This window comes from Abramis brama, assembly GCF_963993115.1.
Source record: "Abramis brama genome assembly, chromosome: 9".
In the NCBI taxonomy this organism is placed as follows: Eukaryota; Metazoa; Chordata; class Actinopteri; order Cypriniformes; family Leuciscidae; genus Abramis; species Abramis brama.
In genome coordinates, this window is record NC_139971.1 from 30,319,942 (window position 1) to 30,334,137 (window position 14,196).

Genomic DNA, 14,196 nt, shown 5'->3' on the forward strand with positions numbered 1-14,196 from the left:
AAGTTATGAATGTATCACGTTTTTACGGTTTACTTATGTGGAGTTCTGATTATTATTAGGGATGCACAATATATCAGTGACCATATCGTCCAAAATGATCATATCTGTATATCAGTATTGGTCTGATAAGGATGTTATTAGAAGCAAATGATATCAGTTATTGTCCATAACAAAAATATGTACTATCGTTATTGTCACAATTTCTATATCGTGCATCCCTATTGTTTATTATTCATCAGTGAAGTAAAGTATTCGTATTATGCCGCTCTCTGGGATACTTAATGATCGGTCTATCGCTAGATGTGACATGATCATTTCGACTCGGCATTAGTGGAGATGCGATGCTAAGATGTTGTTGTCGTTGTTGTTGTTGTCGTTGTTGTTGTTGTTGTTGTTGTTGTTGTTTTTGAAGAAACAAAGTCTCAGCTTTCTATATGGTAATTGTTTACTTGTTTCTTTACTGCTGAAATTAAACAATAAATGCTGTTGACACTTTTTAATGTGGTGTACACCTATTGTCTTGATTATAATACATTATATATTGTAATATGTTTTGTATATATATGTATATATGTAAAATATTTGAATATCTCATATTTTGAAGCGGAGTCAAGAAGTCAAATCTAAATAATTACATGAATAGAAAGCTGAGACTTTCCCTTTTCATTAAGTGCATGAAACATTTCTCTGGTCAAAGTGACTCCATTTGATGGAGCAGATCTTCTCATGTTTCTTATCACGTAGTAAAATAATTTCAGCTTGAATCAATATTTCATGTCCATTTTATTTATTTATTAAGTAGCCATGTGGAATCATATACAGTCAGCTGGTCATTACCACAAAATAAACCCCTTCAGGGTGATAAAAGCGTGACTCTGGATGCACTGCATTTGATCTCTTAAATATTTTATAGTTTGCTTCCACTGTTCCTGAAAGCATTTTGTTCAAAAGAGAAAGACCATCTCACTCTCTTGAGTGTGAATATGTGTGTGTGTGTGTGTGTGTGCGCTCGCTTGCATGTTGGCATGTATTCTGAAGTAGGGCAGCCGCGTCTCATGGGACGCTCTGCAGCCGAGTTCTATACCTCTCCTCACCCTCCCTGTTCCTCCCATCCTCCTTCTATCCTCTTTTCCTCCACTCCTCCCATGACTCGCACATTCACACGACGTCCCCTGCAACACACATGCAGACAGAGGAAGTTTGTTCAACACTTAATATTTAAAATCACACTTACATGCACAACACATTCTTCTCTTCTCTGCATCTTTCTGTTCGCACTGTTCGTCGTAAAAGTTTGTTGTTGGGTACAGACGAGCTCTCTGACCAATAAGGTGACCTTCCTTTACTCTGTCTGTCTCTCTCTCTCTCTCTCAAACACACAGTCACACAGACAGTCGGAGGGAGGGCGCTCCACTGAAGCAGGTCAGCAGATCTCCTAACTCCAGCCCGCCTCATAAGAACTACCAGAGACAGACGGAGCAGCCCACAGACTCCAGCTCCGGCGCGAACAGCCCACGTCAAGCTCTCAAACCCCCCAATGGGGTTCTAACACAAATGAACATAGAGCGGGACATGGATGGAGTTACGCACGACACAGTTCCGGTCGTGAGGATAGAAACGCAGGCACTGCTGAATGGAGATGCCGCCAATATGGCTAAGAGTGCAATAATGGACGAGGACTGTGTAGATCTGTCTCATGCTCGCATTGACCAGGCCGAAGAGCCGGAAAGGAAAGCACCTGAGCAGCAGGACGTGGTGATGAACAGCATCCCTGAGCAGAAGGTAAGAGATTTTTGTTATCTGAAGGGATTGGCGAGGCATACTTTGTTATAATACTGCAAAGATCATCTCAGATGTTGTCAGTGTGTGTGAGTGTGGTTATGGAGTCGGTATTGACTCTGTCACACTGAAAGTTATTTGACACCTCAGGCCCGGCCATGTGCAATGTGCTGTCTCATCTGCTAGATTTACATGCTGACGTTTACATGAGAGTCTCGTTTTTTTGTTTTTTTTGCCTTACAGACCAGGCCTTCATTTCCTCTAAAGAAAACATTGCAGATGGATTAATGCGTTCAGGGTTTTTTTTTTTTTTTTTTTTGCTTTTAAATACAGTTGCTATATATGACCAATTTTAATTAAATAAAAAAAAATATATATATATATTTCATTAAAATTGTTTGCTATATAGCAACTATGTATATATATATATATATTTATGTATGTATGTATGTATGTATGTATGTATGTATATATGTATATACATTTATACATACAGATGGATGGATGGATGGATAGATGGATAGATGGATAGATAGATAGATAGATAGATAGATAGATAGATAGATAGATAGATAGATAGATAGATAGATAGATAGATAGATAGATAGATAGATTTTAGATATAGATGTCGATATAGATTTATTTATATATTTTTTTATTATTATTAATATTTTTGGTCACTATAAAATTCACATACTTCCACATACTTGTCATTTTGTTTCAATTATTTGAATAGTAATTTTAAAAAAAGAATTAGAATGTTTTATTGCTTTATGCATTTTATCAATAAAATAAAATGAATGAGAATGTGAACATCTGTGATGTTTCAAGAACACAGACCTTCCATCTTCTGTCCATGCCATACCTCTTTCATTGGCTTTACTTGTTTCCTCTTATCCATCCTTTCATTTCCTGTCCTCTGAGGTACGTTTCAACAATATGCTTCAGTCAGTTGTGCCAAAAGCTGGATATATTGGAAGTTAGTTGGTTTCTTTCATCAGCTAAGTGGTGCAGGGTGTCCAAACAGTTCAAAGGTTATTTATGTGAGCTGAGGTTGTAGATTCTGATAAGAAAAGATAGGCTATGTGTCTTCAGAGTGCTGGCAGTCAGATACTAGAACTGTTTGTGGTCAGTGTGCATCAGGAAGTTCCTTTAACAGACCTCAATGTGTACAGCGTGTGTATGCCAGTGGATGTTCATTCGTGTATGGGTGTGATAGCGAGAAAGAGGGGAAGAAATGTTATGGTGAGGTGAGGAATGTAGGTGGAGTGGGAGTCAACTTCTGAATTGGCTTTGCCCTTGACCTTTATGTTCAGAGTTCTGTTTCCCTTCAGCCATGTGAGCTGCTGTGCTGAGCTGGGTGACACAACAAAGGATTTCTGCAGTGTTAGTTCCCTCTCAGCAAAATCCAACAAAAATCTCTTGTATAATTTACGTTAAAATGAGCTTAAAGCTCTGCTTTAGACAATCTGAATAATTTATAGTGCTTCAAGAAGAGTTGGAAAAGTTTGAAATCAAACTTGTGTAAACTGTAAAAAAAAAAAAAAAAAAAACTTTTGATGGTGAACAAAGGTCATGTTCCAACCCCAAATCTAATTTAAAAAAATGATAATTTATATTTTGCTAAAAGACTAACATATTTTTTTAAAATTATGACATTATTTTCATTAGTATATAAATAATACTAGTATTTATTGTACTGATATTAATTATGTCCTTTTTTTTTTTATAAAAAAAATATATGAGTATTACAGTTATGAGAATCTAGTGTGAATCACCATTTAGAATAATAAGTAGTATAACAAACTCAAAAGTAAAGTATCTGGACACATTACAATAATGGGAATTGGGGAAAAATTGCTTAAATGTCATGAAAGAATTTCACTATTCAAACATATTGATAGTTATAATTATATTTTATGCCCAATATAATTGCTTTTTCTTTTTTTCTGTTAAATTTGATTATATTTGTGACATTCACCTTCAGATCTTTAACACCAACATTTGCATGAATCGCATCAAAGAAAGTATAAAGAGATGATAACTGATTTTCATTTGCATCTGATACAATATAGTTAATATATCGAACCTCTTTTGTTTAGGAAACCAATGAGCAGAAGCTCTACAAGATAGCAAATGAACTTCTGCAGACAGAGAAGGCCTATGTTACACGACTTAACTTATTAGATAAGGTAAGTGCTCATTTAGTTTCTTTCATGAGGGCATGCAATGCATATATATTTTTTGGTAGACTGAACTCTTGTAAGCGGGAAACCAGGAGCATTGTTTTTGAACATTTTAAAGATAGTAGTAAGCACACAGATCATACATCATCTAACTCTGGCCCTGCTGTGCAGGTGTTTTATGCCAAGCTGATAGAAGAGGCAAGAAAAGACACATTCCCCGTGGATGTGGTGATGAAAATCTTTTCCAACATCTCTTCCATTAATGCCTTCCACAGCCAGTTCCTTCTGCCTGACCTGGAAAAACGCATGGGAGAATGGTAAGGCATACACACTCTCACTTTGTGGACATTGGTTTTGGTTTAATTGGAAGAAATATGGTCTTAATGCTCTGAGACTTTTCTACCAGGACTTCAACACCTCGCATTGGGGACATCCTACAGAAGCTCACTCCTTTCCTGAAGATGTACGCCGAGTATGTGAGGAACTTTGACCATGCCATGGATCTGGTGAAGCAATGGACAGAGCGATCACCTCCATTTAAAGCTATCATTCTGGAAATCCAGGTGATCACTGATGCATATATTAAACATGTTTTTTTTTTTTCAATAACCAGAGAGCCGGATGACTACTGGAATGTCAATAGAATTAAATCATATAATACAATTTAATATTAAATGAGAAATTCAGTGTTATTCAGTGTAATTAAATGTTGAAATTAAGTTAATTTATTGTACAAAATATATAGTAAAAAAAAATGCACAATTATTTGAAAACACGCAAAAAAATTAATATTTATTGATAAGGTCAGGATGTTGGTAGATTTTATTCCTGATATAAAAGAGAACTACCTCTAATAATTTAAAAATAGACAAAAGGGGCTTTTACAGCAGAGGAATGTTTTCATAGTTCCTATAACTATTGGTGGAAGTACCTGCTTTTTCGCACCACAGGAACTGGGAATGATTTTAGCTATAGGAATTAGCTCCTACTTCAGAGTAGGGTTCTAACCCAGCACAATAGGAACTACCAGTGACATAAGTGTAGGTTGATTAGCCGAACGCATGCCATACGAAACACTGTGTGTTAAAACGTTTTTTTTTTAAAGTTCCAGTCTACGTTTACTTACTCCATGAACTGACTCCACGAACATTAAAAACAGTGATAGATGGACTGACGCCAAAGTCCAGCCACTTCTCAACCTTTACGCTATGGAGTTATTGAAAGCCGTGCTTAAATGACGTCACTGACGGCCAGCTTACGTCAGAGCTCCTACTGGCGGTGTGATTGCAACCAGGAAAATGGCCCTAGGAAAACATTTAGTCTAGAACTACCCAGTGTGAAAGCCCCTAAATTGTGGCTGGTTTAATTGGCCAGGGCTGTGTTTCTCAAAAACATTGTGAGCTATGTTGATCATTGGTGCCATTGGTTCTGTACGATCTACTTAGGCTTACGATACTTTTGAGAAACGCAGCCATGGCCGTTGTCTTTACTCTGTCTCGATATATCTGTACCTTTTTGCCTCCTTTATTGTTTGTAGATTCATGAGTGCATGTTTGTGTGTTTAGTCTCAAGAAGTGTGTGGCAGTCTGACGCTGCAGAATCACATGTTGGAGCCTGTTCAGAGAGTGCCACGATACGAGATGCTGCTCAAAGACTATCTGAAGAAACTTCCACAGGATCACATAGACCGGCGGGATGCTGAAAGTGAGTTCAGGAGTGAACAGGTTCCTAAGACAGTCGTTAAACGTGACCTTTCTTAAATATGAAATCTTTGTCTTTGCAGAGTCTTTAGAGATTATTTCCATGGCTGCCACGCATTCCAACACTGCCATTAAGAAATCAGTGAGTGTTTTTCCTCTGCTGTACAGCTGAATCTCTAGATCATGTCTCATTTGCTATTCATACATCCACCCATTTTTATGTGCAGTTTGGGATATTTCATTTAAAAAAAACGTTGGATGGAAACGGCAAGATGCGCATTGATTAAAAAATTGATTAATCAATTTTTTTATCCAATAAGAAAACTTGCGCATAAACTATGATGAAAATGAAATTCTGAAATGCCTTAGCCAAAGTCTGTTGTCAAAGTGGTTCAGTATAATTACCTCAGAACTGTCTTTAGACGATTGTTCAAAAACACTAAAAAAGTAATTAATTACTAGATACTGATTACATTTTCAACAGTGTAATTAGATTACTACACTAATTACTCTCTTTTTAAAAAAGTAAAAAGTATTTCTTTAATTGTGACTAATTATTTAAATCCCATATCAACCTTGACCAGTTGACAGACATATAGACATAAAACTGCTCTTTTAATTATTTTAAATAAATAATATAAAATTGCATAAGTTATTCTTAAACCGACCAAAGTATTTAAAGGGAAAAGGTTACATTTAAAACATACATTTTAACATTAGACGTTCAATTTTGATGTTAAATTCACTATTGTTTTATATAGAATTTTTCTAGTCTATACAGTTATTTTCTAAAACATCTCCTAATATATATATATTTTTAATACATTCTCATAAATGTTTTGAAACTTCAAATCAGGCTAAAAAGCTGTATTTTTGAAATTAGTGCAGCCAATGCTCATGTAAAAATAAAAATTTGCTTATCTCTTGAAATTGAAAAGGAAGACCACTTAAGATTTCTTTTTTTTTTTTTTCATTAATGTTTCTGTTTTTGGTCTTTCTCTTTATCTCTTAGGAAAACCTTAAGAAATTGTTAGAAATTTATGAGATGTTGGGAGAAGAAGAGGACATTGTGAACCCCTCGAATGAGTTAATAAAGGAGGGTCATATTCTGAAACTGGCGGCCAGAAATACTTCAGCCATGGACAGATATCTCTTCCTGGTGAGGACAACTAATTAGTGTCCATGCTATTTCAGTCATTGATGAGTTACTATGAATATTTAGCTTTAAATAAAACAGTTTTAATTAGCATTTGGCAATTCATTTGCTTAAATATCTTCTAACTCTTTCCTACAGTTCAACAACATGCTTCTGTACTGCGTTCCCAAGTTCAGCTTGGTGGGACAGAAGTTTACAGTGCGCACACGTATTGGCATTGAAGGTATGAAGGTGATGGAGACGTTCAATGAGGATTATCCTCACACCTTTCAGGTTTCCGGAAAGGAACGTACACTGGAGCTGCAGGCCAGGTACAGACCGTACCATCTGTGCTTGCATTTATAATGCATACAGAATGTTATTTAGTTTTTAATGGTGTTATTGCCTCATTACAGCTCTGAACAGGATAAAAAAAGCTGGATAAAGGTAAGAATTTAATATTCACTCATTTAATATATTTTTTATACTTGATGAATATTACATTGTCATTAGAAGTCCATTTTCAAAATTGACTTCCTCTGTGATTTTAGGCATTCCAGGAAACAATACACATCTCCCTCCAGAAAAATGAGACCTTCAAGTCAGCATGCAAAGATGTGGAGGAAACATCGGTCAGTATTTATTCTCAGAAGTGTAAAATTCTCCTGGACTACATAACACAAGATTCCGAATGCTCTCTGTTATTGTGAGGGAATATTTATATATTTACATAACAGAAAGGGTTTTGGCCTGATGTATTGACTTTTTTTAATATTGATATTATTTAAAATAATGATTAAATTACACATTTGAACAATAATTTAAATAACTGAATATTTGTAATTGAAATAATAATTTATTTAAAATGGTTTAATTATTTTAATTAGTAATTAAATCAATAATTAAAGTCTTAATGAAACAGAAGATGAACACTAAATGATTGGAGTCCTGCAAACATCACCCGGAAAAAAAAAGTCATTTTCACCAGAAGCATTGATCACAATAAGATCTAAAACATCCATTTATAAAATAATCAAATAATTAAACATTTAAATTATTTAATTTTGCCTTTGTATCATGTCTCCACTCTAGACATGAGTACTAGATGAATGATAATGATTATTTTATTAGATGTTAGATGTTTCAATCTTAATTGGTAATTGGGTAATTTTCTGTGTTGTTGTTTTTTACTCAAGTATGAACATAAGGGCCCTATCATACATAGTTTTTTTTTTTGTGCTACTTTCAGCACGACGCAGTTATAATTTTCACGTCCTGCGCCACAATGTTTAAATGGCAAATGCATTTGCGCCCATGGGCATGCTGGTCTGAAAACGAGGTGTGTTCTGGCGCATTGTTGCTGCGTTGCTATTTTGAGGCAACTGAATAGACTGCTCCATTGACCAACAAAAACCTGCTGTAAAGTCAATGGCGCAGTATTTTTTTTTGTTATTTAAAGGGCGCATTAGTAATATGCACCTATAGGCGGGTCCACAACGCACGTACACTCTGCTTAATACACACACAGGGACGGGCAGCAGTACACAAACATGCCAAATATTAAACATAAAAGGATTACAATGTAAAAGATTATTATAGTGTACATAAAGATATGGTGGAATCCGGTGGAATACGAGCAGATCCGTTTCCTATCTGGAGAAGCGTTCAGTCTTTCTGTTTGCAAATTCCGCCATTTAAACCATGAATCCGCCATGGCTTTTAAAGGGAATGGGAGATGAGACTCTGATTGGTTTATTGCACGTTACGCCCAAAACACACCCGTTACTCAATAAGAGAATAGGGACAACACTTTTAGACCATGCGCTGGGAGCGCCGACCATTTTTCCCATCGTGAAACTAGCAAAAGTGGATTCAGACATAGCCTGACTACGTCAGACTTCGTACTTCCGCTCAATTTCAGTTCGCTTCTGTACTCAGTCTGAGATAGCGACCTATCTCCCAGTTTTCCTCCGGCCTCAAAACAGCCGGCCAATCAACGAACAGAGGGCGGGCTGAGAGCCGTGACGTAGACGCTGATTGTACCGTGGATGCGTAGATTTACTTCACATAATCTGCAAAAGTCGTTCACAGCCATGTTCACTCCAGTATTTCGCTCGATGGTTTTATTTTTCGCATCTTACGTGTTTACAGTGGAAGTTCGATGCGGCCGAGCCGGCGCAAAACACGCGTCATAACCAAACGTTATGTGATTGGCTTACGGGTAACCAATGATTTTAAACTTCAGACAAGCCCCCCCGCGAGAAAGAAAACGCTTTTCAATTATGCCCTTCCAGACTCTGTCTACGAAGCAAAGCGAAGTAGCAGAGTTTGGTATTACCAGGCTAATTCAGACACGCCCTAAGTGAACTTGTGCCGTGCGCTTTAGACCATGCGCTTAAATTGTTTATACATTTTATGTCTATTTTTCTATGTAGGAACTTAAGATATCGGAGCTGGGTAAAAGAGCCCCTCGTTGGATCCGAGACAACGAGGTGACCATGTGCATGAAGTGCAAAGAGGCCTTTTATGCTCTCACACGCAGGAGACATCACTGTCGGGCCTGTGGATACGTAAGCGGCAGCAAACTAAAAACATTTAGTGTTTTTACAGTTTTGAAGTGTATTACATGTGCTGAAATACCGAATTCATTCAGGTGGTCTGCTCGAAGTGCTCAGACTACAAAGCCCCTCTGGAATATGATGGGAATAAGATGAACAAGGTGTGCAAAGACTGTTACTGCATCCTGACAGGCCATATAGAGAGTGAGGAGAGGGAGGGCAAGAAGAAGGGAATTCTAGAGGTGAGTCCTGGGGTCAGAGCCGCATTCTATAATGTATCAATTACCACACACTGTACTGTCAGGAAAAAAAAGACTTCATATAACCTTTATATATACAGTTACGGAAGAAAAAACGACGTGCACGAACTGTTGTGGTGGATTCGACAGCGGTAAGATCAGTTGGTAACACTTTATAATAACCTGCAGCAGTAATCCATCATTAACATCATTAGTAATGCTTAACAGATCAGCAGCTGATGTATATCTTCATATATACTCATGAATTTACAAGTCCAAGTTTCATTTCTAACTAATTTACATGAACTAATGATCTGTTTAGCATCATGTAATGCAATAATGTTAACATTATTATTGGACTTATTATAAAGTGTTGCCACTGGTATAGTGATGTTTTAACGTTCTGGTTTGGTGATGCTTTAGAAAAGAGGGAGCAAAGCTGATTTAGCTAATAATTTATAAACACATTTGTGAAGTAGTGGTTTTGCTTGTTCCCTTTTCTAAATGATCACCTTGTGCATCATGGGAGCAAACTGACTTTTATCTTAAATGCTGTAAAACTGAAACTTACACTTTTCTTTGGCTTTCTTTTTGTTTTGCTTGCTTTGTGAATTTCTCAAATCCTGTCAAGAACATGATTATTTCACCTCAAGATCACAATAAAAAGTACTAAATTGTATTTTGCATTTACTTTAAGTAAATGAAGCTGTATTGTCATGACAATTAAACCCATTTCCCACCTTTAAGTACTGTTATGTGTCCAGATATTTTGATGTTTAGTTTGTTTTTATTTTTTATTTGTCATGAACAATGTTCATACTTCATCCTTTGTAGGGTCACATGGGCGCTGAATATATATGTATATATTAATTATATACATTACTTTGATTTTGATGTTGAAGTGAATACGACTCTACGACATGACAATGAATATTGAAATTGTAAATGAATTACAGAAACTGACAAAAAAAGTTACATTGACAAAACCTATATATATATATATATATTTATTTTTTATTTATATATATATTTTTGTTTTTGTTTTAAATACATAATTGTGTATAAAACCATGTAGGCTTTGTTAAATTCATTGATCTCATACAGGAGTGATGAAACGCATACAGTGCTAAACTTCTCTTCTTGTCCCTCACAGATTGAAGCTGCTCAGTTCTCAGGAAGCAGTATCATGTGTGGCTTCCTACAGTACTGTGAGAAGAACAAGCCCTGGCAGAAAGTCTGGTGTGTCATTCCTCAGAAAGAAGCTTTAGTTCTCTACTTGTACGGAGCACCTCAGGTCAGTGCGCTTGTATCTTCATGAACCGTGCTATTTCTGTTCCTGTACAACACTTCCCTTTACTAAACAAAGATGCACTGTCCTCACAGGATGTCAAGGCCCAGTCCACAATTCCTCTGCTCGGCTACCAGGTGGAGGACAGCCCGAGACCCACCGACCCTCCCACAAGCTTCAGACTATCTCAGTCTAAATCCGTCCACAGCTTTGTCGCAGAAAGCGAGGAACTGAAACAGCGCTGGCTCAAAGTGATCCGTATGGCGGTGACGGGAGAGGAACCAGAATCACCTGAAGAAAGCCATTCTACGGAAATCACCCAAGAACCAAGCTCTAATGGTGTCTGAGCAAAGAGAGCAAACTTTTCTTAAAGACTTCTCTACTGGTGTGGCGATGCAATTAGTAAGAAAAGTGTTGACGCTTCTGCTTGCGTTGCACAGACTTGCTGCGCCATCACTATTGGACGGTCTGAGCTACAGCATTTGTCCATTTGTCCTAAAGTTCCATTTGGATTTGAACACATCCAGGATATGGGGGTTAAAAGGACATGGACATAAGCTTGACCCTTACTGGACAGATTTGTTCATGCAAATGGAGCACATGTGAAGAGTACATGAGGAACTAAGAGCTATTCCACCACCTTACTACAGTTTCAAGTAGAATGTAAATATTGTACAACAATTGGACAAAATATTGAACATTTACATGTATGTAGTATATTGAGGCAAAAATCCAGATTTGTGGATGCCATTGTAAAAGGACATGAGAGCTTTTCAAAAAGTCAAGATTGCAATCTACTGCAACTATAAATTGCATTCAGTTGCAGAACGCTCTGAATGCAGTAGACACTCCTTCTTTATGGCCATCGTTACTTTGCCAAAACATGTGTTGTCATCTTTGTTGATTCTAGGGTTGCAGCGGTATACTAGTTTCACGATATATAGTTGTATTAAATTTGACAATTACCATATCGTTTATATTTACTAATGGACGGTATTGAGAAATGTAACCGCACTGAGAATCTAATTTGCGCACGCGACACAGCTATGCTGAGGGAAAAATTGTGAGGCTGAATAAAGCTTCACTAAATTTGTAGCGCGCCTCCCATCCAATAAGTATACTTTGTTACTTCTGATATGAAACAAAGTCTCAGGTTTAAAATTCGGTCAATTTTATCGCGAAATTCAAACAATAAAACCGTAGCGGCCCTCTTTAATGTGGTATGACAAATCGCTGTAGTTTCAGTTTAAGCGGGAGCGCGCAGTGAACGTGAACCGATCATCAGCCACAGCGCGAATGTTAACATCAGAACAGAAGGTATTAGAAAGATCCAAAACCATTTACTAAAAATGTATCTGCTGTCATTTAATCGCCTAATCAGGGTTTTAACCACGGAAAGGCGTCAATAAAACAGCTTTTGAACATGTCAGGAAACCTCAGGAAAGTAATATCCAATATGGATAACGTTAGCTCGATAGGGAGCTCGAAAGATCTCCAAGGAGGAGCATTTAATTAACCTGTTAATTTATGTGTGTGTGTGTGTGTGTGTGTGTGTGTGTGTGAATAATTGTTATAAAGACAAGTTTGTATGAAAACTACCTTATGTGCAATTTAAATGTTTGTAAGAAAATCTGTTTTGTTTGTGGCGAATTTGAAGTTAGCCTAATTAATTCAGTATGGTCTAACGTTAGGTTGTTTATTTTCCCCTTTTAATATTGTAGTAATGTTCCAAATGAGGCATTAATTGGGAGAGTTTTTTTTTTTTTAGAAAAACTGTTGTGTAGCTGCGATATTTTCAAATGAATAAATAAGGAAACAAATTATAATACCATGAAACCGTTATATTTTCAGAAATGGTTTTATGGTTATCATACCGTGAAAATCTCATACCGTTGCAACCTCAACCAATTCCTGACCATTAGCAGTAACTTGGTCCAGGACCATACAAGGATGCCTATTAAGCTTGTCTGGGGTGTTATCAAAAGAGCTTCATCACCAGCTTCTACTTTGCAGTGTTTCAGCACATCAGACATGAAATATTCATAAACCTGCTGTCTGTACCTCGATCAAGCCAGACGCTTGGATTAGTTCCTGAAGAACAACAACAAAGACAATGTGAATAATGTTTCACCCACCATAAGCTGTTTCACTTTTCCTCATTGAAAAGCTTAATCGAATCAAACATGAACAGAATAATGGCTTTGATGTCAATAGCTCAGCAATCAACCACAGACATTGACATTGAATTATCAGAGATGGACAAGTGTGTGATTTATCAGATTCAACTCGCTAATCAATAGATGTAGTATTGACATGAAATAACTGGTTGTAAATCAAATCTGTATAGAAGTTTCTGTAATATACATTTTATTCATAGGCAGTCAGCCGACCAATAGGGAAGGGTGTGAGGATGAGTTTTTGATCTGTATATGATGCCTCTACTGTGGGAAGCACAATCAGACTCAGTAGGTCGCTGGAGCAGGAAGACACGTCATGTATATGTTCTTTAAATACTACAGTTATAATTTTATTATTTAAAAATAATTTATGGGAGATATGCATGATTTTACATAGCACAAAATTACATTTTTAGTCCCTCAGTTCAGTTTGGACCTTTTATTCATCCCTGTGTACTGAAGAAATAAGCATTTCTTTTCTTTCTTTAAGACAAATCTGCAGTCTCTTGCCTTGCGCTACAGAACGAGCTGCATATTATTGGAAATTGACTTTCATCACATCAGCATTGTGGGATACAGAGCTTTCACACTAATTAATCTTAAGCTACATTTTTATTTTTAAAAGAAAATGTGGTTTGATGTTTCTGGGAAACGGCAATATTGTAATAACATTGAACATGATTTAAAAGATACCTGACTGAAACATATCACAGCCAAGTCTTTTTTTTTTTTCCTTTGCAACCAGTTGTTGATTCCACAGTCCATGTTTTCTGTGCCTGACATTTATAATTTAGACTTTTATAGATGAACTAGGGAGGCAACTAGGCTGGTATCTTGAATATGTGCATTTCTGTATTAAAACATGGTCGTGTGCTTATTGTTGCCATTTGAAACAATCCTTACCATGTGATCTGAATGTAGCCTGCAGGTATTATCACTCCCTGAATCCTTTCTGCAGTGAAGCTACACCAGCTCTCAAAGCCAAGACAGAACCAATTTTAAACATAGAAAATAAACTGAACGTTATGCACTTTTCTGTCTTCTATTAAGTGTACCTTATAAAATTAAACAAGATTATTCTGCAATGGAATGCCTCAGCTTTTCACTATGCAAATCACAAGAATTAAGTGCTTA

At 36.6% G+C, this 14,196-nt stretch overlaps 1 protein-coding gene across 12 annotated transcripts in view; it reads left to right on the plus strand.

Moving 5' to 3' along the window:
- Nucleotides 1-14,147, plus strand: part of fgd4a (FYVE, RhoGEF and PH domain containing 4a) — a 56,527-nt gene extending 42,380 nt beyond the window's left edge. For all 12 annotated transcript variants that reach the window (XM_084124126.1, XM_084124122.1, XM_084124132.1 and 9 more), the window contains 14 exons: nucleotides 1,383-1,782; nucleotides 3,882-3,971; nucleotides 4,137-4,282; nucleotides 4,372-4,528; nucleotides 5,531-5,669; nucleotides 5,749-5,807; nucleotides 6,678-6,824; nucleotides 6,960-7,132; nucleotides 7,217-7,247; nucleotides 7,352-7,432; nucleotides 9,236-9,370; nucleotides 9,454-9,600; nucleotides 10,751-10,891; nucleotides 10,981-14,147. In XM_084124126.1, the coding sequence (XP_083980252.1) occupies nucleotides 1,383-1,782; nucleotides 3,882-3,971; nucleotides 4,137-4,282; nucleotides 4,372-4,528; nucleotides 5,531-5,669; nucleotides 5,749-5,807; nucleotides 6,678-6,824; nucleotides 6,960-7,132; nucleotides 7,217-7,247; nucleotides 7,352-7,432; nucleotides 9,236-9,370; nucleotides 9,454-9,600; nucleotides 10,751-10,891; nucleotides 10,981-11,232 (2,098 nt within the window). In that variant the 3' untranslated portion in view covers nucleotides 11,233-14,147. The remainder of the gene's footprint in view (nucleotides 1-1,382; nucleotides 1,783-3,881; nucleotides 3,972-4,136; nucleotides 4,283-4,371; nucleotides 4,529-5,530; nucleotides 5,670-5,748; nucleotides 5,808-6,677; nucleotides 6,825-6,959; nucleotides 7,133-7,216; nucleotides 7,248-7,351; nucleotides 7,433-9,235; nucleotides 9,371-9,453; nucleotides 9,601-10,750; nucleotides 10,892-10,980) is intronic.
- Nucleotides 14,148-14,196: the final 49 nt, after the last annotated feature.